The sequence below is a fragment of the Mastigoproctus giganteus genome, chromosome 6 (assembly GCF_048544385.1).
Source record: "Mastigoproctus giganteus isolate SK-2022 chromosome 6, ASM4854438v1, whole genome shotgun sequence".
Lineage (NCBI taxonomy): Eukaryota > Metazoa > Arthropoda > Arachnida > Uropygi > Thelyphonidae > Mastigoproctus > Mastigoproctus giganteus.
This window is the reverse complement of record NC_143580.1, coordinates 218,162,388-218,187,785: the sequence shown is the minus strand read 5'-3', so window position 1 is coordinate 218,187,785 and position 25,398 is coordinate 218,162,388. Positions and strand designations below refer to the sequence as shown.

The following is a 25,398-nucleotide window of genomic DNA, read 5'->3' as shown; positions in this document are numbered from 1 at the left end:
GCTTAACATCGAGATAAGAGCACCAGCTCAATCAGACAGGAACAGATGCAAGGTACACATCAGTCATTGCTGATTAGTCCTACTAGTCATAATTTTTTTCCGGTAAGTCCGGTCAACAGCGAATTTGTTCAGGTCGGCGTCAAGTGCCTGGGTTTCCTTGAGCATTTGCTGAGGGAGGAACCTGTCCGAGAGATGGAGTCGTGCTGAATGCCAGTAGAGCTCGGGATTTGCCCTAAGGGCAGCAGGAGGAATACTCCAGCCACAGGTATCCCAGAATGAAGGTGTTGCAACTATGCCTGTTATCATCTTGACTGTTGCTAGGAGGCGTTGGTCGTCAACTAAGGTGGGAAGTCGTGGAATCCCGAGAGAGTCGGCAAGCTGCGCGGTGCGAATCAGAGCTGGAAGGTTGTGCTTCCTGTTGGCTCACTTTAGGATCCAGAATTCTGTGGCAAGGAGTGGTTTCTTTATTGACGGTACCAGTGACGCCCAAATTTCAGCAGCATAGAGTAAAGGTGGAAAGATAACTGGTAACTAATTAGGTGTTACCTAAACTAATATATATCGAGTAACGTTTCAGGAAACCTGAAACGTTTCAGGTTTCAGATACCCATCATCAGACCTTGCTGCTGCTGACCGAATCTTTCTGCCTAATGCGGACGCTCATTAGGCCATTTAGGTCTGAACGTCCGGCAGGACGATTCGGTCAGCAGCAGCAAGGTGTGATGATGGGTCTCGGCAAGATACCTGTAACGTTCCTCACTGTATATTAATTTAGGTAACACCTAAATAAAATATATTAAAAACTCCACGTGGTAATTTAGATATATCATAATTTAAATATTCTGACTAATTAACTGAAAATATATATTCGGAAGCGAATAAAATTTTCCACTTGCAAATATTCATTCTAGTCAGCTAACAAAGTCCCTTTCGCTACTTTGGATTTGCACACTAAAAATTCAGGGTTTTTATCAGTGTAACCCGAGTTTTCAGTTATTTTAATAAACAGAACAGTGCTTTTAAATTGGCGTACCCTAATTTAATCTAGTGGCGCACCCTAATTTAAATACCTTATGATAAATTCACAAAAAAAGAAAGAAAGAAGTTTCGAGGCGTTTACAAATCTGCTTCTTACTTAGGAAAAATAAAGTTCTAGTTCTTTTTCAATATTTTCTGGTAAATGAGCAAAAATGCGAATACCGCTACTATGTGGCCAGAAGCAAAAAATATATATTTTTTATTCTTTCAAGAAGGAAGAACATTTCGTTTTTTGTAACAGTATAATAAGAATTAAACCTTTTTCTTCGTAAAATATCATGAAAATAATGCAATACGCTGTATTTTAAAAATGAATTTAATTTCAAGTGCAATACTGAGGCACATCGCAGTGACTTTTTTTAGCAATATACCCTCGAGTAGCACGATAGTTGCGATTGCTGTCCTTCCATATTATGTGAAAACCCCTGGCTATTGAATTTGAATCCTATTAAGAAAGGGGAAAGGATTTTAACTCGTGGCCGAGCTTACCGGCTATGTCGTAAACTGGGTTTTCGTCCGGAGAAGTATGCAAGCCGACTACAGAGAACACGTAATTTACGGTACGCCTCATAACTTCGGTTTATTTGGGGTAAACACAACAATAATCATACAATTTCGCAATATGACATCAATGCAATTTGTAGCAAACAATTTATTCATGGCTATGCATAAAACTCAGACTTCTGCAAAGTCTTCTGCAATAATAAGCATATAAATTAGTTAAATCATAATAATTAAGGAAAGTAATAGGAAAACATTTCACGCCGTTGAGAGGACTGCCCGGATATAATGAACACGAAGTAGACTGGTAAACAAAAGGTAAAGTCGAGTTCGAGCACTTATCTTTTTTGTAATTCGAATTGATGTTGTGCACATAATTGGATATTATATAAAATTTAGATAAACCCACCGCTCTGATATGCAAAAAGCATGGTTTTAAATAAGACTTTCTGACCGTGCATCATCCTCCGATTACACAATGATATCTAATACTATGTCTGAGTAATTTGGTGGTCCAGCGGCACAGAGGGAAATTATAAGTGATCCATCGTGGCGGAGAGCGGACATAAATGAATACACACAAATGTAATATCAAAGTAAAGGAGGCAAGGGTCAGGACATCAGCAAATGACCGACATTCCTCCCAGATGACTTAGAGAGATGACAGCAGAGCAACTCTGTTCCGAGTATAAAGCCATTTTTGGATGAAATATCTTCCACCGAACTGTATCTATTAGGCTGCAAAAGAGATCTGTATTTTCGAAAAGACACATTATTTGTGTCCTTTTCACCTCATTCCAGAGAAGAACCAGCGTCAAATTATATGTATTGAATATGTCAAAGAGAAATGGAGATTTACTGATGAGTGAAGAGTCAGCCATAAGGTACATGGTACTCTTGCGTCATAATAATGTACACTTCTACACCAAATTTCATTGAGTTTTATTTTACAAGCTATTGCACTTTTTTATTAATATTTTACTTTTATCCTACAGTTTAATTAACCTGATATTTATAATAATATTCATATGAATTACATATTCCAATAACATTAATTATACATTTGATAGTTACAAAATGTTTAAAATATACTTCCTTTTGCACTAATGAAAACATCTCAAACATATAGGGAAAATGAGATTAAGTGAATGCACAAATTCTTAACCGTGAGCAGGTAAGACCCATAAAAAATTACTCCCCTCAAGGGTTTGTTCGAAATGGAGCCAAATAAAGAGATCACTTTCTCAACTAAATTTTACCGGGTGGTAAAGGCATCTCAGATCAGAACCAACATTTTCTTTTGGCCAAGAAAGGTTCATGTAACCCCTCGTAAATGACTCCTAATTGTTCGTTTTCTTATTGCTAAGGGCGAATTAAAAAGCGAATAAGATCAATACAGGCTAGATTACTTAGTTTGTTCAGTACACCTAACAAAAGTTTCAGAATTGTACATTTAAAAAAAACTATCTCTACCCTACATAAAATTTTCAAACTCATAACATGACAACATATAAGGCGATGTAACAGAAAACAAAAGCAACGCTATTACTAAACATGCATAGAGACATAATTAACTTTAAGACATTTTAATAATATAATTTTACGGTGCATACTATAACAATAATCAGTGCAATCCATCAATATATACTCTTCACTTAATTCTTTATACAGGGCATTTCAAACGTACCGTATTTACTCAAATATCACATATTTTTTAAATCTTGGAATAACGTCCACTCTGTAGTTTTAAATAAATTAATACGAATTATTTTCTCGGTGACAGTTCTCCTACTTTAATATATAGGGCCGGCTAGAAAATTAAATTCAACACAAAAACACCTTTGCAGACATTTACTTTATCCAAGAATAATGTGCCGGAACGTCCCTTCAGTGAAGTAGAAGAGAATGTTCATAATCGTCCTAAACAAAAAGTACATTTTATTGAAGAAACCTTGACGTTTAAGCATTGGTTAACCAGGGAATTGTGCAAAGAGAGCTTTACGAACACTAAGTGAAATTAATGCTTAATAAGTCCCTGCGGCGAGTTGGCTTACAAAGGAAACGAATTATCTTTGTTTCTATAGACAGGATAATAAATGAGAGAAAGACCGTAGGCAGTTAAAAGGGAATGTACCGAGCCAAAAAGATATACTGGTAGCACTTTGTGTATAAATTATATTAAAACGAAACCCAAAAAAGATATTATTGTACAATAAACAAATTAGGACATATAGCGCCAAACATTACGAGTGGCAAAATCTGAAATGTACGAATGGAAAGTTTTAAGTAAAGTTCGGCTGCGTTTTTAATTTTTTTTTTTTTTTTTGTAGTGTCAGAATAAAATGGCAAATCGTGATGTTGTGAGTTTATTAATCCTTAATTTTATATATAGCTATTTCTGTGCCCTGTTTAAGCTGTAGACACTTTAAGATCTTAAAACTGCAGTAATTTAATTTTGTTATGCACAGCTATTTGTGCTTATTGCCGACTTAACGATTAGAAATACAGACTTGCTAATTTTGTGTTTGGTAAAATGGAGGCATCAAATTCCAGTTTAAAGTCATAAAAGGTAATAAGGTATGTAGACATATTTAGACTTATTCAATTTTAATATTATCGATGTGGTATAATAATAATATAGGTAATATAATTCATAATGTTAGTTTTAGGCTTCGTAATAACGACATTAATAATTAATAGCTGAAATACTCTAGTTATGAAGAATATGACATTAAAAAAATAATTTTTTTCAAATCCGTTCAAACAAATATTCATAAAAAATTCTCTCAAATAGAATAACAACGCTTTGTTGAGAGGTAACTAGTATTCCCAACTTTTCAGCTTATGTAAATATTAATCGAATATATATTTTCGATTAATATATTTATATCCTTTTTTCAGTCTTTCATCACAACATATCTTGCACAGAAATGGAAAAATTACAACAACATTCAAAAAACAGATAGCTATTTTTTTTATGCCAAAACTTTCGTAATAATCGTTTCTCGATAATTCTTGAGTGCAAAGGGAGATAAGAATACAAAAACCTGCCAGTTCTAAAGGCAAAAATACGTGTGTGTGTGTGTGTGTTTGTGTGCTGGTATATGCAGCGAATAAAATTGCATTGCTCTTATTCACAAGATTTGCTTGTGAATTTATGCTGTCTTTGGGCTTGGCTGTCCATTGGGAATAGAACATTTGCTAGTGCTATGCAGATTATAAGAAATATGAAGGCAGAATCCAAATGAAGGGATGATAAGAGGCTAGATGGTGGCTTCTGGTGCTGGTTCTTGAAGGGCTTTGGTTACTGAAACGAAAATAATAAAGGATTTAATTTTTTTTAATTTTTAGAGGTGAAGGGGTGGAGTTATTTAGGAAGGTATTACATTATTGAAAATATCAGTAAAGCACATGTTCAGTATTATATGTTATTTTATTTATTTTTATAATTTTTATTTATCGATTGATTTTTACTTTGTGCTCTGCCCAGATTTATAAAAAAAATCTGGCTTATTTTTCAATGGAATTTTAGCTGTTTCGTTCTATGAAACGACGTTCGCCACAAGTTTTTGATTTTTATCTTTTTTGTGTTTCTGAATCTAGCACGTGTTGCTCTCCTTTAAAATCGCTGCAGCAAAATTTTTGATATTTGTTGTCAGTCACGTGTAATAAAGTCTAACGACGAACTTTACCTATATCCAAATCGAGTAAGGTATTCTATTACCATGGCAACCATCACGATCGATTTAAGCTTGCCAGTTCTAAGTTTAGTGCTTTGGAATATGCGAGATTCCAGTGAATACACCGGTTCAGCAGATGTGCTAAACCTGTGTGTGTGTGTGTGCATTCGCGGCCCACAGTGTGTGTGTGTGCATTCGAGGCCCACAGAGTGATGGTAGTAGTCATTTGTTGATTGATAGGGGTATGTCACTTCTATATGCCTGACTTCACCTTCTTTTTGTCCACAATAAAGTTGTAATTAATCCTGGCAAAATAAATAAGCAAAAATTTAATAAAATTTTATTAGTAATATATAAATATTTTAAAATTAATTTTCTTTTGCCTTATTTTTATTATATGAAATATTATAAACTCCCCTTCCTGATAAAAAAGTGAAATTTTATGAATTTTAATGTTAAAATGACTTTGAAATCTGTGTATTGAAGAGAAAAATAACCGGTTTCAAATGCATATGAAATCACTTCAGTTAAAAGGGATTGAGGAGCGCATGCGTGGTAGCAAACATCTGCTGAAACAATCAGACAGAAGCCATTGTGATATTTGTTTTCTTAGGTAAAATAAGAAATATTCAGTTAATAAAACTGAATATTTTTTTAATAAGAAGACTGTGTAAAACTTTCAGAAACTTGCATTTTGCATTCCTTTGTTATTTTATAATCCTATGGAACGGTTGATTTAGTATATTGTATATTATATTGTATTTTGTGTATATGTGTTTATGTGCCAGTTTATGAAGTTTATGCAACTCTATTCCCAAAATTTCACGAGCCTTTGTCTGACACTTATTTAATATTTAGGAGTGTCACAATTTGTATCGAGTTGTTTATATTATCCATCATCAAGGGTAAAAACTTTGTGAACACTAGGTTCAGGTATATAGTCTAGTTTTAAAATTGGCACATCTTTGATTTCATAGCCCAATCAGAAGTCAGGAGGTGTCAGGTATATAAGTTTGAAAATATGAATTTATTTACTAAATTAGTAATTGGAATTTTAAAATTAATGTTAAGAAAACAAACGAAATTTAGGAATTGACTTATTGGTGTAATTTAACATAAAAAATCTGAATATGATTCCAGGGCATCATATTCTTTTTGTGCAGGTGACACCGTTTCTGGAGCCAAATTTATGAATGACTTGAATTCCGTTCTTCCTTAAATCCCGATATTTGGGTCAATGTTTTTGGATGACTTGAATTCCGTCTTGAAACTGACTGTCATTAGTATTAATCAGACATATGATGTAAGAAAGCTCAAGCATTGCTGCACAATAAAAAACATTAATAATAATAAATAAATAAATACATAAAATAAAATTAAAAAAATAAATAAAATACTTATGTGATTTCTTACTAGTGTGATTTCCTATCCAAATGATGTTTGAGTTTCTCTAAGATGTCATCCTCAACTGCCTATGAAGGCAACTAATCCAGTAATGCTCACTGATAAAAGAAAATTTCCTACAGTCTAATCTAAATCTCTTTCCTCGTAATTTGAATTTATATTTATGTGTTCTAATTCTGGAATCATTTATAACTGAAAATTTTTATCTTTATTTTTCTGTTCCCTCTCAGAGCCTTATAGACTTCAATCAAGTCTCTGCTAAGCTTCCTGGTTTTCCAGCTGGGTAGACCACATATGGACACCCTTTGCAGATCTCACCAAGAAGATTTCCCGTCTTTAGGTCCTTTCAAGATGTTTAATGTCCATTTTAGATGTGCTCCCTATATTGAACACGGTGTTCCAAGTGCATTGTGCATTGGGATTAAGACCTCCTATCTCTACAAGCAGATGTACGATAAATCATCGATGGACACCATGCCCCCCCCCGCCACCTGCCTGAAATGCACAGAAAGCTTAATATCTGCCCGTATCGTAACTCCAAATCCCTTTCTTCTTCTACTATTTTTGTTTCAACTCCAATAAGCATGTAAATTATTTTGGGGTTGCTATTCCCAAAGGTTAAGACTTTTGTATTTTGTTGTATTAAAACACAGCTGCCAATTTTCTGACAATCCCTGAAGTCTTAAGTCATCCTGAAGAAACGCTGCATGGTACTGTTCATTAACTATTCTTCCGATCTTCATATAATCTGCAAAATTCAGTGTCTCTTCACTGATGTCATTTAAGGAAAAACAGAAACAAGAGTAGTACCAGAGCGATTCTTGGGGGACCCAATTTCTTACTTTAGTCGAATCTGAAGAGTAACCATTAATTACAACCCTCTGCTTCCTGCGTTGTAGCCATCCTGCCATCCATTTAAGGACCTTACCAGTAATCCCAACATGTTCCAGCTTCCATTTCTCTCTAATAATCCTGAATTGCACCCGTCATAACTGCCTCCATGACTTTCTCCTACCATGAAGTCAGACTGACTGATCTGTATTACCTACAGTATTTAGCTCTTAGAACTGCCCTTATGAATTGGCGATATGTTGGCACTTTTCCGGTCCAAAGGAATCTCTCCTGAGTTTCATGATGCCCTCATAATTAACTTTAATGGTTCAGTGCACTCTTTGGAAATTACTGAGTATACATCGTCAACTTCAGGAGCTTTACTGATCTTTAGGCTCGGAAGTTTTCCTAATAAACAATCTTCTGTAATTTCAGTATCTCTAATTTCATGCTGACCAGTTTCATTTGCACGGTGTTTGCTCTCCATGAGGTCTGTCGTCTTTAATTACCGAAAATTCAATTTATTCGCAACATCAGCAGTGTTATCTGACTTTTCTAATTCGTTGTTTTTTTTTTTTTTTTTTACCCCTCATTCTTTGCTCTCTCTTAGTCAGCGATTTCTAATGATCTGACTTTGCTAGCATAACCTTTATTGTGGTGCGATTGGATGGCGCCAGCTGTGTATTCATCCATATCTTCTGTGATTTAGATGATTCTGAAATTCAATCAAATCTTCTGTGATTTAGATGATTCTGAAATTCAATCAAATCTTCTGTGATTTAGATGATTCTGAAATATAGATGTTCTGAAATAAATACAAATACATCAATTTTTATATCGACATTTATATCTATGTAACTTATTTTGTTTATCTTCAGAAATGCATTAATTCAATGGTTCTTAACTAGGGCAGTGGTAGAAGAGGAGGGGGGATTGCGAGGATCCTTCTTCAGTATAAAATTTGGAAAGAGATGCGTACCTTGAAAACTTCAAGGGATAGGCTGGGAGAAAAAGGTTGAAAACCACGGTATTAATAAATACAATAATAATGAAATAAGTAACTTACCACTGAGGTTAATAAATGTTATACCCCATATAATACTCCAAACCCATCCTACTATTATAGGGGCCATCGCCAACTGTAAGAGCGCTGCAGTGACATTGTACATAAGTGCTTTTGATCGGCTTTTGTGCTCCGTACGACAGCCACAAAAAACTGTGAGCCCAGACAGCAGGGTACCTACAGGGATAAAAGAGAGAGAGAGAGAGAGAGAGGAAAAAAGAACAAAGTTATATGATATGCTAATTTTTTATAATGCTTTTCATAAACTTATTTAATATTATTTTCATCAAAGCTTCTGATTTGTTTTGTGAAAAAAACAAATCAGAAGCTTTTGGCATTTGTTTTTAATTTTAACCTAGGTAACTAAAGGAATAGGCGTCAGTACGTGTCTCTAAATTAACCGATTATAAGGTCGATTTTCCTGTTTTGCTGGATGAAAGATGCAAGTTTTCCAGGGGAAACTGTCACTCCTCTTTCGAAACTGGCTCACTTGGCTAAAGCCTAAGGAATACTCCCCCCCCCCGCAATAAAAAACCTCACCTCTTCCGGGGTCAAACCTTTTTCACGGCTTGTGGAAGGACTTTATTGTAATCACTGTGCTGCACATTTCTAAAAAAAAAAAAAAAAAGTTCTAATGTTTTAATCCGTCGACGAATGAAAAAATAACTTAAAAACTGAATCAAGGTTAATGATATTAATTCTTGAGGAAAATCAATCCCTCAGGAATTGATTTCCGGCCACCGGGACATTTATTCCTCAGGAAGGCATTTAAAAATTTGGCCAAATTTTTATCCAATTATTCGATTTGGATAATCATCAATTTGATCAGATAATGGCCTCTTGAATATTGTTTGACTAATGAGGTGACTATAGTGCACTGTTTCAAATAGTATTGCATAAATAAGCGATTATCTAATTTTCTATTAATTGCATAATACATAATATTATGTATTATGTATTATGCAATTAATAGAACTGATGTAAAAAGGCTGCATGGAATGTTTGAAATATAAGAATTAGAAAAAGAACTGATTTTTCTTACGCTTAACTACCACAATTAAAATAACCCAATTTAGAGCAGTCCGGAATGCGAGAAGAAATGAAACAAAATTTAGCTCGTATGTGGTATGTAATTCTGTATCTATGTATGTACGAGGGCTGTTCAATAAAGAATGATCATAATTTTTCACGAACAGCTGTACTGCTTGCTATTTGTGCTTGGCACTAATGATATCAAGAGTAGGAGACCGGCAGAATTGCTTAACAAGTACAGGTCACTGTTGAAAAAAAGCCGTGAAATAGGGTTGAATTTGAAAGTGTCTGCAATTCTGCCCAGACACGATAGGAGGGAGTATATGATGAGAACCCTGTCGATCAATTCGGCCCTGGAAAGATTGTGCAAGGCTCATGAGGTAGAATTTTTTTCAGCCTGGACTGTACTTGTTAACAGGAGAGATTGCTTCTACAGGGATGGGATACACTTAAATAGAAAGGGTGCAAGAATATTTGCTGATGCTATCGAGGCAGTGTTAGGTGGGCCGGAAAACTGCTAGCTTGGGGGGAGACAAAGACGAATAGATTAACAGTAGCCACTGGCAGAGGTGAAAGAGATTCTTGCACTGCTTCTATTGGAATGAGCAGAAGCCTGAAAAACAAGATGCAGGATATTTCAGAGACTGCTGAGAGTCATTGGGGTACAAATAAACACATGGGTTGTGTTAGGGTAGCTAAGAATAGAAAGAGGTGCATGTATACTTGCGTGTACACCAATGCTAGGACTTTAGTAAATAAATTTGATGAATTTGAGGTATTGCTCAAAACATCAAAGGCAGATATTGTTGGGATATCAGAGACGTGGTGTCACACAGATAGAAGGAATGCAGAACTGGAATTTGGGGAGTATAACGTCTACAGAAAGGATAGACAGGATAGGAAGGGAGGAGGGGTTATGCTATTAGTTAAGAAATACATAAAATCCAAGGACGTGAAGCCAGTGGACATCGCTGGACAGTGTAGTGTCGAGTCAGTTTGGTGTGACGTAAGCATTGGGAGATCAAAATTGAGAGTAGGAGTGTGCTATAGGCCTAATGACTCTGATGAGTATAATAAGAAACTGTACAGGAAAATAGAGTGGGCCAGTAAATCAGAGAGTCTTATAATGGGAGATTTTAATTTCCAAGATATTGACTGGAATTTGTGGGCTGTTCACTCACACACTAGCAAGGCTTTTGTGGATTTATTGGATGATTGTTTTCTACATCAGCATGTTCGGGAGGCAACTAGAGGGAGGAATACTCTTGATTTAATTATCAGCAGTGATTTAATTATCAGCAGCATTCAAAGAACTTATCTTGAAAGCTACTAGGCTTTACATACCAACTAAGAAATATTGTTCAATGTTTAGGCCTAAATGGATGTCAGATGAACTAATGAGACATATGGCAGAGAAGAAAAATGCATGGGATACATACAAATTAACACGTGACACAGAAGCCTATGATAGATACAAGTCGATCTGTAACCAAGTTACAAAGGAGGTTAGGCAGGCGAAGGCAGATTACGAGAAATCTTTGGCAAGGGATACAAAGAAAAACAGCAAAGAGTTCTTTACTTATGTAAACTCTAGAAGGAAGGGGATGAATCAGATTGGTCCACTTGATATCGATGGGTCAACTGTTGATGATCCTGCTCAGGTAGCTAACAAACTAAATGAATATTTTGCATCGACATTCACACATGAGGAGTTATTTAGCGAGGGGAATGCCAGAGGTGTATTCAACTCTAGCAGTAAGCTAGAGAATCTTTTAATAACTGAGAGTAAAGTGGAGGAGAAATTGTTGAAGATAAACACAAGAAAGGCACCCGGGGTGGATGGGATCTATCCAGTTATATTAAAGGAGGCAGCAGATGAAGTAAGCAAACTCTTAGCCATAATTATGAGAGCTTCCTTGGACTCAGGGGAGGTACTCACAGACTGGAGATGTCCAAATGTGACCCCAATTCACAAAGGAGGATCAACGGGTGACATAAGTCATTATAGACCTGTGAGTTTAACTTCTGTTCCAGGAAAATTAATGGAGGCACTGGTAAAAGAAGCACTGCAGGATCATCTAGACAAGACTTCAGTTATAGCTCGGACACAGCATGGTTTTGTTAAGGGGAAGTCTTGCCTGACCAATTTGATTGGATACTATGATGCAGTCACAAAACAACTGGATGCAGGGAATAGCTTTGGTATTATATACTTGGATCTTTGAAAGGCTTTTGATACTGTTGCACATGGAAGACTGCTGCACAAATTGGAGCAGTGTGACATTGGAGGCAAATTGCTGCTGTGGATAAAGGGGTGGCTGAGGGGGAGAAGACAGAGAGTGGTAATCAATGGACACTGTTCATCGTGGTCTAATGTTATTAGTGGAGTCCCTCAGGGCTCAGTGTTGGGTCCATTATTGTTTTCTGTATTCATAAATGATATTGATGATGGTATATCAAGCTTAATGTCGAAGTTTGCAGACGATACAAAGGTAGGCAGGGTTATCAAGGACACTACTGACACTATGCTGCTGCAACAGGATCTGGAAAGGTTGAGCAGATGGGCTGAGAGGTGGCAAATGAAGTTTAACATTGACAAATGTAAAGTACTACACATGGGAAACAGCAACCTCAGAGCAACGTATCAACTCTGTGGTACTACACTGACAGTGGTAGAGGATGAAAGGGACCTGGGGGTGGTTGTGCAGGCAGATATGAAGTTCTCTGAGCAGTGCAGACGGGCTGCAAGAGTAGCTCATGGTGTATTGTCAATGATATATAGGAATTTTTCTAGCAGGGATAAGGAGGTGATTATTCCCTTGTATAAGGCAATGGTCAGGCCACACCTAGAGTATTGTATACAGGTCTGGAGGCCTCATTTCAAGAAGGATGTAGAGCTGCTGGAATGAGTACAGAGAAGGGCAACAAGATTAGTGAATGGAACAAAGGGGTGCTCTTACGAAGAAAAGCTTAAGATTTGCAAATTACAGTGTCTGGAGACTAGGCACCAGCGAGGTGATCTGATAGAGGTGTATAAAGCCTTGAATGGTTTGAGCATGCTCAATGCTGATGGGATTCTTCCTCTCAGAATAATCACCTGAGAGGGCATAAATTCAAATTGAGGAAAGACAGATGTAGGATAGACGTGAGGAAATTTGCCTTTAGCCAGCAGGTGGTTGGTTGCTGGAATAGACTTCCATCCCTTGTCGTGGAAGTTAGTATTAGTAACGGCCGTATGGTGCAAGAAAGCCTATGGCTTATGCTGCACCAGCCAAAAAAAAAAAAAAAAAAAAATCCGAACAAAACAATGATAAAAACAAAAATTAAATAAATATATAAAAATAATAAAATGAAATTAAAAATTAAATAAAAAGGAAATTAATCCTATCATCCTATGCGCTTCCCTTACCCGAAAGTACTATCCAGATGACCTTTGAATTTCCCCAAACTGTCGGCCTCTACCACCCATGAAGGCAACTTATTCCAGTAATTTATAACTCGCTGGCTAAAATAAAACTTCCTGCAGTCCAATCTAAACATTTCCCCGCGTAACTTGAATTTATGTCCCCTAGTTCTAGCATCATTTATAATCTTGAAAATTTTGTCCTCATTCATTTTACTGATGCCTCTCAGAGCCTTAAACACCTCAATCAAATCTCCTCTAAGGTGTCTAGTTTCCAAACTCTGCAACCCACATATTCGAAGTCTTTCTTCATAAGGACGCCCTTTTGCCGATCTCACCAGGCGAGTTACCCTTCTTTGCACCCTTTCAAGAAGCTCGATATCTTTCTTTAGGTGCGGTCTCCATACTTGAACACAGTATTCCAAGTGTGGTCTAACATAGGCCTTATATAATGGGATTATCACGTCCCTATCTCTACTTGCAAAAGTTCGATAGATCATCGATAGGACACCATGGGCCTTCCTTGCAACCTGTTTACAATGCTCAGAGAATTTCATGTCTGACCGTATCGTAACACCCAAGTCCCTTTCCTCCAGTACTGGGTTTAGTTGAACTCCACCAAGTGAATAAGTTATTTTGGGATTACTGTTTCCCAGGTGTAATACCTTACACTTTGTTGGATTAAAGCACAGCTGCCATTTTTCTGACCATTCTTGAAGTCTATCTAGGTCTCTCTGAAGAAGCTCAGCTTGACAGTGATCATTAACTACTCTACCAATTTTAACATCATCTGCAAATTTAGACATCACGCCCTCTATCCCTTCGTCAATGTCGTTTATGAAAATTAAAAACAACAGTGGTCCTAATACTGATCCTTGGGGAACCCCACTTCTTACATCAACCCAATCTGAGGAATAGCCATTTATTACAACCCTCTGCCTCCTGCCCTGAAGCCATCCTTCTATCCATCTAAGGATTTTCCCAGTGATTCCAACCTGTTCCAGCTTATAAAGCAACCGCTCATGTGGGACTGAGTCAAAAGCTTTGCTGAAATCTAAATAAACAATGTCGAAATTATTCCCTAAATCCAGCTCGTGAGTGACCCTTTCGAAATAGCGAACCAGATTTGTTAAACATGATTTTCCCTTTACAAAACCATGCTGAGTATCCTTGAGAATTTCAATTCGATCCAAATGATCCTGAATTCCACCCTTGATTAATGCCTCCATGATTTTCCCTACTACTGAAGTCAGACTGACAGGTCGATAATTTCCCACTTCACTTTTAGAGCCACCCTTATGTATGGGAGATACATTTGCACTTTTCCAATCCAAGGGAATCTCCCCAGAGTCTAGTGATGCTCGCATAACCAGCCTCAGTGGTTCCATGCACTCGCTTGCCGCCTCTCTCAAGATTATAGGGTATATTCCATCAAATCCAGGAGCCTTACTAGTCTGTAGGCTTGAAAGTTTTTTCATTAAATAATCTTGCGAAATTTCACTATCATTAATTACATATTTTTCAACTTCGCTCCCACAATTTCCCATTGCCACAAAAGGTTTTTCATTTGTAAATATCGATGCAAAATAACTGTTGAGTTCATCTGCAATGGCAGCTGGTGTATTTATTACTATCCCCTTTCCCTTACGTAAAGGTCCGATCTGGTTTGTCCTGCTCTTCTTGGTATTTATATATGTGAAGAATTCTTTATCCCCCCTCTTTGCTCTGTTTGCTAGTGATTTCTCATAAACTGCCTTTGCCTGTCGAACCTTTTCTGTGGCTCTATTACACATCACCTTGTAGTTGTTATAGGCTTCAGTACTTTTTATTGCTCTGTAACGTTTCCATGCCACCTTTTTCTGCTCAAGTAATGTGGCAACTTCACTATTCATCCAACTTGGAACCCTTCTCGTGGAGTATTTTTTTAATGGTATATACGCATTCAAGGCATCTGTGATTAATGTTTTAAAAGCGTACCACAGTTCAATTGTATTCATTCTCTGCGCGATATCTACCCAGTTAATAGAGGCCATGTAGTACCTTAAGGCATCGTAATTTCCTTTTCTGAAATTAAAACCCATTCCTTTGCCTTTTACTTCTGCTACCTCTCTCGTCATCATCCACCGTAGAACTCCGTGATCACTTCCTGCTACTGGTTCCTCTACTGTCAGCCCTGTTATGTCATCTGATTCATGTGTGATGATGAGGTCTAGGATATTCTTTTCTCTAGTACTTTCCCTGACATGTTGATACAAATAACAGTCATCTAGTTGATTTAAAAATTTTGTTCCCCATGTCGAGTTTCCTTCCCATTTACTCCAAACAATTAGAGGCAAATTGAAATCACCCATAATAAGGCATTGACGCTTACTTGCCCATTCCATTTGCATGTAGAGGCTTTTGTCATAGTCTTCACAATCACCTGGTCTGTAGATTACGCCTACTCGCATTGTACCTTTGTTTCCAACTATCTCACACCATACAGACTCTATACTAGCATGTGAAATGTCTGAATCTGGGAAAGCTATCGTCGCACTCAGGCTGCTTCTGATAAGAAGCATTACCCCACCACCCCTTCTATCTACTCTATAAAGCCTTGAATGGTTTGAGCATGCTCAATGCTGATGGGATTCTTCCTCTCAGAATAATCACCTGAGAGGGCATAAATTCAAATTGAGGAAAGACAGATGTAGGATAGACGTGAGGAAATTTGCCTTTAGCCAGCAGGTGGTTGGTTGCTGGAATAGACTTCCATCCCTTGTCGTGGAAGTTGATAGCCTAAATAAGTTTAAGGCTCAGCTGGACAGGTATTTCGAACGAACAGAGGGGTGAAGTGGAAGTGGGTTTTTTTTTTTTTTTTTTTTTGGGCTGATGCTGCATAAGCTTGCTTTCTTACATCAAATGCCTCTACTAATGCTAATGCTAATTTCTAGCTGAGCTGTGAAATTTAAGATCAGACTAAGATGCATCACATAGCAAATGCGCAGTTGACTCGTGCTTAGGGTGTGACCTAGGCCAGTGGTGCGCAAACTACGGGGCGCGACCCACAGAGGGGTCGCGGCAATTTTTAAATAAATTTATTTTTAGTGTACATAAAAGTTAAAAACCTGTTGTTAAAATTACTTTTTCAATACTGTAGGTGTAGAGAATTTTCAACTCGAACTAAATCTGAGATACGAATGAACCCTACTGCCTATTGCGTCGGGAATATACCTTAAATTTTCTTACTGGCTGTGAACCCATATTGTTATGGACAATATAGATTCATATTGTTAATACTAGCAGACTCCAGCGCCTGAGGACCGGAATCAATTAACCCAAATCTATCACAGGAATGTATACATACTCTGCTTAGGTATTGACCATATTGAGATACTTGAAATAATTTGAAATATAACGAAGAAATTGTGTTGCAAATAGCAAGTCTGTTGCACGCATGCTTTATTCTGCTTCATAATTCGGTGCTTTCATATCAACTTGTTCTCCCTGCTGCAACAAAAATGATTTCAATTATGCATGGAGAAAAATACAGCAACGATTTAAAAACCATTCCTCTGTCCAGAGACCAGTCTCGTGGCGTATTACAGTTATCACGGACAACGTACATGCGTACATATTTGGTATGTATGTGGTGCTGTAACACGAAAATCACCACTAGGGGAAGGTTGTACTGAAATTGAGCTCTTAACTTCCTGGCACGAATGGAAGTAGACACCGAGTGGGCCTGGAACGTCGTTTAAGGAGACATGAACCATTTCCACTTGAATGGGATTGTAAATTCCCAAAACTGCAAGAAGTGTGGCCAACCAGCCTTGTTGTGCTTTAATAATAACGATACATCCAGGTACTTCGCACTAAGTCATCTAGGAGCAGCTTGGGATTACTGTCAGTCACAGAGACAAGATATAAGCACTTTATTTCATGGGGATAATTGAAATTATGTACGTACCGGATCAAAACACGTCAGGGAATAGTAGCTATCTACCATTATCGATTACTCTAATGAACATCAAGGGAGATCAAGTACTTATCTGCGCATATATATACATGTATATATATAATGCATATAATTTAATTTAATCGTTTTCAAAACTTCTCTGAAATTCTACGAGGATCTGTTGGGAATTAATGTGAAAAGTTTTGCCTAATTGAGGCTTAAATTGTTGATCACCTCGTGATGAACATTTCCATAATTATTAATGGGTATATTAATGTAATTAACGGACAATTCACAGGATATTATCCATAAAAAGATATCTCTTAAGAGAAGTTAATTAATATCATTAATGAAATGTAAGCGGTTTGCTCTTATCGAGGTAGTTTCGCACGTAGTAAACTTTCCTAGGTTTATCGAACCAACTGAATGAATATTTTGCCATTACTGCAATCTCGATCCAGCTGTTTGTCGAATTAATTATGAAGTCGTCAATAAGATATGTTTATTCGTTGAGGACGATTTACGAAAGTCACGTGATGCAGCGAAACAAGCAAAGTAAATATTTAAATAAAATGAAATAGTTTTGATAGTACTGTGTTCCATCCACAGTTCCATTGATTAAACATTACCGTGTTCCATCCACTGTGAATCTGAAAACCCTGGGATGTTCTGGTTGTTTTATCTGAGGAAGGTAAATCTGAGGTATGGCATACCGGAACCTCCCCCCCCTTTTTTTTTTCCTAGATGCGTTAGCATGTATGCATAATACGCTTATTGTCTTCACCATGTCAATCCGTCTATCCGTCTGCATGTAACAAGTTGACTCCCAGTGGACAGATTTTGATGAATTTTTATATTTCGGCCTTTTAAAAACATTTTTCGAGCCATCCGAAATTTCATAAAAATTTCACCAATAGAAATCTGGCAGCCATTGTTTATTTTTTCTGTAATAACTCGATCCTCAGTGGTTGATTTTCATGCTATTTTATATTCAGGCCTTTTAAAAAGATTTGTCCGTCCGTCCATATGTAATAACACGATTCCTAGTGAATGGATTTTTATGAAATTTTACATTTCGCTCTTTTCTATCGATCGAGTTTTCCAAATTTCCTTAAAATCGGACAAATAGAAATCAGACAATTATTTCTTTTTTCATATATATCGTATATGGCTGAAGTACTGGTTATTACGTTTGTGGCCACGCACTGGTTGGAAGAATGAATGGGCAATGTACCGGATACGCAGAAACGAAATTTTCCCCACTCGCGCATAAAAGTCGTTGCTTTTTCCTTATTATTTTTATATTTTGTTGTAAACCACGAATTATTACTATTTACTAACGTGCCTGAAATGTAACCAACTATGTACATAAACTGACTTGTTTTAACTGAATTTTAAATAAATGTTTTGTTTTTATTTTTTTATTTTTTGATTATAACAGACGCATATGCGATATGTTACAGATAATTTTATTTACAGTAAATGATTAAATAAGTAATTCAAAATTCGAATGAAATAATGTCCATTCGAATTTTTAGTCACTTTATTTTTATCATTACGTTTTGTACGCTTTTAATTCATTTTTCTATTTTAATCTATTTTAAATTACTATTTTAATAGACTGTTCGCTTTCAGATATTTGCATCATTAAAAAGTTTTCAAAGTGTTTTTTAAAAGATTTTTCCATTTAATCTTTGGAATAACATTCCCAGACAGCAAAAAGCAAATTGTCGGGCAAGTTAGCATACTAAAAGCAAAAATTTTAATGTCTTTTAATAGCTGAGATGTCGTAAACAAGTATTCTGTTTTCTAGCGGATTGGTAACGAACTATTTCTGTTTTATAATGCAGAAAGAGGGTACGCATCACGCCTCATTAAACCAACTGAGTTAACTCACATTTACGGGCACTCACATAACAGGCACACAACCTCGGATTCATAACTAGTAAATTATGACTTTAGGGCAGAAAATTAATTGGAACTCGTATAAGAAACTCTAGATGTAGTTTATCCATAAATATAGATATATAAATAGTTTATCGAAACACCGAGTAGCCTTGGTCGACTCAGTGTGATTGGATGTCAAAAACAATAATGCGTTGTTTTTGGAAGCATTTATTTTATACACATTCTTCAAAATTCTTTACCCTCGTGGGTACCACGGTTGGTAGAATCGCCATTCTCCCTATACCTGGTGGAAAAGACCTGAGTTCGTGTCCCGTCGATGACGTTAGAAATTTTTATGGGCCTTTTTCACAACGTGACTGAGTTAGTCGGGCGATGGTAGTATGATTTTTTTATCCTGAAAAGTCAAGTTTTTCGTCCAGTAAAACAGAAAATCGACTACAGAACACACGCAATTAACAGACAGTATATAGGGAGCAATATGGCCTTAGTTGCTGATGCTTCTAAAAAAATTCTGCTACTACTCAACATATATGTTTTGGAACACATAAGATTCAGAAAACGGTGGCCCATGCGAAGGTGATAATGGAAGCTAGATTTCACCACTCGTTTCAGGGGGTATACAATAGGGAAGCTAGCTCAAGAGCGGGATCATAGAAGTGGGATGGAGGTGTATACTTCTCCCATTTTCAAAAAGGAGTTTTCGTACGATGTTTCATTGGGAGTATGTCTATGATACTTGTAACTCAAGCCAGCTAGACCATTGTAATGTCCTGAGTTTATCAGCTGAATTGATTATATAGTATTTATAAATTGCAGCCTTAATCCATTAAATTTCGTGAGGAATAGTCTAAAATTTGGTCATGCAAAGGAGAGCTTTTAGTCCAAACAAGTGGAAGAACATTACACGATGGTACACGTGATTTCAGGTGCATTTTTGCACTTCAGTCAATGTTAACTCTTGCAGGATGATAACTGTACCGCAGAAGTGTACAATCAAAGAACAACGTGCTGCTGTGCATTTTCTGTGAGTCAAAGGATGTTCGACCACGGATAAGTACAAAAAAATGTTCCCGTGTATATGGAGAGAACTGTTTATTACGTGAGGCTGTTTAGCGAAACTACCATACTGCCAGGATCCTCCGTGACAGTACAGTGGTTTCCCACTTGTCATTCGTTTGGAGAGGTCTGGGCTCGAGTCTTGTCGGCGACTGGAGGAATTTATAAATGCCTCTTCAATCGAGGCTATAATCAGCCGATCTCAGACGGAGGTATTAGGGTTTTCGCCCGTGTGTTATTCTGCTCTTTCATTTGCACCTTATGCAAATCGGCTCGTGAACATATATTTGTACAGACAGAATACACACATGCGGATATTGGTTGTGTCTGGGGACAGTTAAAACGTCGAGTTCCCCGTAGTGGTGCGGGGAACCCGACGGCTGATTTGGTATGATCACGTGGACCTTTTCGCAATCTGATGGGGACGCCCAAAATTTATAGTTTCGCAACTGGTAATGAGGACTGCTTTTTAGGACTAGCAAGGCGTTTTTCTAATCAATTTCAAAAACCTGTTTAGTTGCCTCCAGCAACATTTATATTGTGCATACTGACCCATCACATCTTAATTTGGGAGAAAACTTCGAAGGGTTATAAACATGTCCATGTTCAATCAAAAAGAATCGAGACAATATGGAGGTTCTGCTCTGTCAGAGGATGAATTAATAGTATCGTAAAGCTCATCCGTGACACCTTACCACTTGACGTCGGTAGGCACAGTCGACAAATCCTTTAAGAGTTGAGGGCCTAATGTAGAACCATATGTAGAAGCGCAGAACTTAAAAAGAATTAATGTCTTACCTTCAATGACGTAATTAAATTACGGTATTCTAAGCAACTGTTCAAGCAGATTCCATAAACTTATACTACAGGTAAAGTTTAAAGAGGAAATTTCGGGAGGAAAAGAATCATATGTGTGACTGGCCACTTTATTAGGTACCTTTTATATAAATGGAGTGCTTATTCAATAATATCACATGTTTGTTCCATATAATATATGTGCAGTTCAGCGCAGGAACGGGCAAGTCGGAAGGTTTAAGTGAATTTCAACGTGGCATGGTATTTGGCGACAGATGCGTCGTATCGGTATCTTGGAAACTGCAACCCTGTTAGTTTTCATGTGCCCCTGTATCTCGGGTATAACGAGATTGGTATAATAATCAAATAATTTCCAGTCAACGGGTCTTGTGATCAGAAACAGCTTTCTGATGTCTAAACAGCTTTCTGATGCAAGAGGCCAACGGAGGCGGACAAAACTTGTGAAGGGTAGCAGAAAAGCTAGTCAGTCAAATAACAACCGAGTACAAATAACAATCGTAACCAAAGAGACACTTCAGAATGTCTCTAACTGACCAAACTATGAAGACCTGCGATGTAGGTTAATGACTACAATAAAGTACTTCCCAAAAATATGGAATCTCACTTGCTGGACTCGAGTGAAGAATATGGAGCACTAACAAACTTTGCTCAGCAGCTCTTCACCAGGCGAAAAACACTCATCGCCTTACACAGAGTGACAAAAAATGGTGATACAGAACAACGCAACAAAATGCCTACGTTCTCATCAACCCTCCCAAGATGAAACCAGACAAGACAACAACCAGAAAACTGGACTGGACTAGACAAAACGAGAAAACCGCAATGACTAAATGGAAACGACGAACGGTCTCTTTCCCTGTGCACCACTGATGCTTCGCGGTGTGGTGACCTCCTGAAAGGACTACCTAAATACAAGGACTGGAGCGGACATCCTCTGAACCTTGGACGGTTGCCCTGAAAACCGAGGAAAGCCATCTGGCAAACGGGGCTGGACATCTGTTCCATCCTGCTTTTACCCCCTTTCCCAGGCGAAGGGGGGGCGACGCTTTCGCTGTCTACTCTCTCTCTCTCTCCCGCCATCCCACTTTTCCTTCTGGTTCGGCATAGGCATGCCCACTGAAAAACGAGGGACTGCCTTCCCTATCAGTCCCTTTCGTCTACTTCTACCCCCAGTCTTCTGCCTCCCCTCCCAAAACTTTTCCTACACAGCGTACTACCCCACAGGTCCAAGTCTAATACATCAAAATTACTGCCAGAACTATTAGACCTCTAGAGAAACTCATTCAGAGAAAACCCCACTCTGTTTAAACAAATCGTATTATTAAGCAAACGGCGAATAATTTTTTTTAAGGTCCTAGCCACGGAAATCTCAGGAAAATAGGTCAGCTGAATAATTACCTATGGGAGGAGGGAAACGCATAGGTTGTCCGTTTTCTTTTCTCTTATTAATTATTATTTTATTTTAATTATTATTATTTTATTTTTATTCTTCTTATTATTATTTATTTTATTAATTTTTTGTTATTTTATTTTTTATTTTATTATTATTATTTTGTTTTATTTAATTTATTTTTTTGGCTGGTGCAGTATAAGCCATATATATGAGGACCTCAGGACCATGCGAGGAAATGTCGCGAGCTAGGCCATAATGTCTATGTGTCTGCAATTCTGCCCAGACATGATAGGAGGGATTATATGTTAAGAGCCTTGTGGATTAACTCAAGACTTGAAGGAATCTGCAAGGCTTTAGGGGGTAAATTTCTATCAGCATGACCCACACTTGTAGGTAGAAGGAATTTGTTTTGTAGAGACGGGATACACTTAAACAAAGGTGGTGCAAAAGTTTTTGCCAGTATTATTGAGGATACCTTAAAGGTTCAGGGAAACTGCTAGCTAGGGGGGGGGGGTAATACTGACACGCGTTTATCTGATAAAATTGGTCAAAGTAACTCTTGCACATACCTCAAGAGTTCTTATCTGTTTCCCCAACTGGACATATTATCTAGATGTTCTGGGGGCAGAAACGTTTCACGTGAGCGGGTAGCTAATATCAGGGAAGAGAGCCTAAAAAACTTCAAGGGTTGTGTTAGGGTTGTTAAATATACAAGAACAGTAAATCTTAATTGTTTATACAGTAACGTTAGAAGTGTCGTCAATAAAATGAGCGAATTCGAACTGCTGGTTAAAACAAGTAACGCGGACATAATAGGGCTTACAGAGACGCGGTGCCACCCGGAAATTGGGGATGATGAGTGAGTTTCAGTACGGCTTGTATAATGTATTTAGGAAGGATAGGGTAGATAGAAGGGGTGGTGGGGTAATGCTTCTTATTAGAAGCAGCCTGAGTGCGACGATAGCTTTCCCGGATTCAGACATTTCACGTGCTAGTATAGAGTCTGTATGGTGTGAGATAGTTGGAAACAAAGGTATAATGCGAGTAGGAGTAATCTACAGACCAGGTGATTGTGAAGATTATGACAAAAGCCTCTACATGCAAATGGAATGGGCAAATAAGCGTCAATGTCTTATTATGGGTGATTTCAATTTGCCTCTAATTGATTGGAGTAAATGGGAAGGAAACTCGACATGGGGAACAAAATTTTTAAATCAACTAGATGACTGTTATTTGTATCAACATGTCAGGGAAAGTACTAGAGAAAAGAATATCCTAGACCTCATCATCACACATGAATCAGATGACATAACAGGGCTGACAGTAGAGGAACCAGTAGCAGGAAGTGATCACGGAGTTCTACGGTGGATGATGACGAGAGAGGTAGCAGAAGTAAAAGACAAAGGAATGGGTTTTAATTTCAGAAAAGGAAATTACGATGCCTTAAGGTACTACATGGCCTCTATTAACTGGGTAGATATCGCGCAGAGAATGAATACAATTGAACTGTGGTACGCTTTTAAAACATTAATCACAGATGCCTTGAATGCGTATATACCATTAAAAAAATACTCCACGAGAAGGGTTCCAAGTTGGATGAATAGTGAAGTTGCCGCATTACTTGAGCAGAAAAAGGTGGCATGGAAAAGTTACAGAGCAATAAAAAGTACTGAAGCCTATAACAGCTACAAGGTGATGTGTAATAGAGCCGCAGAAAAGGTTCGACAGGCAAAGGCAGTTTATGAGAAAACTCTAGCAAATAGAGCAAAGAGGGGGGGGATAAAGAATTCTTCACATATATAAATGCCAAGAAGAGCAGGACAAACCAGATCGGACCTTTACGTAAGGGAAAGGGGATAGTAATAAATACACCAGCTGCCGTTGCAGATGAACTCAACAGTTATTTTGCATCGATATTTACAAATGAAAAACCTTTTGTGGCAATGGGAAATTGTGGGAGCGAAGTTGAAAAATATGTAATTAATGATAGTGAAATTTCGCAAGATTATTTAATGAAAAAACTTTCGGGCCTACAGACCAGTAAGGCTCCTGGAGTTGATGGAATATACCCTATAATCTTAAGAGAGGCGGCAAGCGAGTGCATTGAACCATTGAGGCTAATTATGCGAGCATCACTAGACTCTGGGTAGATTCCCTTGGATTGGAAAAGTGCAAATGTATCTCCCATACATAAGGGTGGCTCTAAAAGTGAAGTTGGAAATTATCGACCTTTGCAACCATACTTCCCCCGGAACCCAAACACTTTGGTTTCCCGGAAGCTGCCCGCCGAGTCTAAGGGCATCACAGACCTGTTATTGCTCTGTCTCGTGCGGCTAAACGCCGCTTGTCCCTCTAAGAAGACGGACCGACTTCAGTGATCGGTCCCCTATTTAGTAGGCTAGAGTCTCGTTCGTTATCGGAATTAACCAGACAAATCGCTCCACCAACTAAGAACGGCCATGCACCACCACCACCCACTGAATCAAGAAAGAGCTCTTAATCTGTCAATGCTTCCAGTGTCCGGGCCGGGTAAGTTTTCCCGTGTTGAGGTACTCTTAGAGGGACAAGCGGCGTTTAGCCGCACGAGACAGAGCAATAACAGGTCTGTGATGCCCTTAGACTCGGCGGGCAGCTTCCGGGAAACCAAAGTGTTTGGGTTCCGGGGGAAGTATGGTTGCAAAGCTGAAACTTAAAGGAATTGACGGAAGGGCACCACCAGGAGTGGAGCCTGCGGCTTAATTTGACCCAACACGAGAAAACTTACCCGGCCCGGACACTGGAAGGATTGACAGATTAAGAGCTCTTTCTTGATTCAGTGGGTGGTGGTGCATGGCCGTTCTTAATTGGTGGAGCGATTTGTCTGGTTAATTCCGATAACGAACGAGACTCTAGCCTACTAAATAGAGGACCGATCACTGAAGTCGGTCCGTCTTCTTAGAGGGACAAGCGGCGTTTAGCCGCACGAGACAGAGCAATAACAGGTCTGTGATGCCCTTAGACTCGGCGGGCAGCTTCCGGGAAACCAAAGTGTTTGGGTTCCGGGGGAAGTATGGTTGCAAAGCTGAAACTTAAAGGAATTGACGGAAGGGCACCACCAGGAGTGGAGCCTGCGGCTTAATTTGAATTATCGACCTGTCAGTCTGACTTCAGTAGTAGGGAAAATCATTGAGGCAATGATCAAGGGTGGAATTCAGGATCATTTGGATCGAATTGAAATTCTCAAGGATACTCAAAATGGTTTTGTAAAGGGAAAATCATGTTTAACAAATCTGGTTCGCTATTTCGAGAGGGTCACTCACGAGCTGGATTTAGGGAATAATTTCGACATTGTTTATT

General features: G+C 38.0%; 1 protein-coding gene across 1 annotated transcript in view; it reads right to left on the bottom strand.

Moving 5' to 3' along the window:
- Window positions 1–4,564: 4,564 nt before the first annotated feature.
- Window positions 4,565–25,398, bottom strand: part of LOC150084984 (protein stum homolog) — a 152,574-nt gene continuing 131,740 nt past the window's right edge. Inside the window, exons 2-3 of the mRNA XM_090375683.1 lie at window positions 8,521–8,694; window positions 4,565–4,846 (exon numbers count right to left, since the gene is read on the bottom strand). Of these exons, the coding sequence (XP_090231809.1) occupies window positions 4,803–4,846; window positions 8,521–8,694 (218 nt within the window). The 3' untranslated portion in view covers window positions 4,565–4,802. The remainder of the gene's footprint in view (window positions 4,847–8,520; window positions 8,695–25,398) is intronic.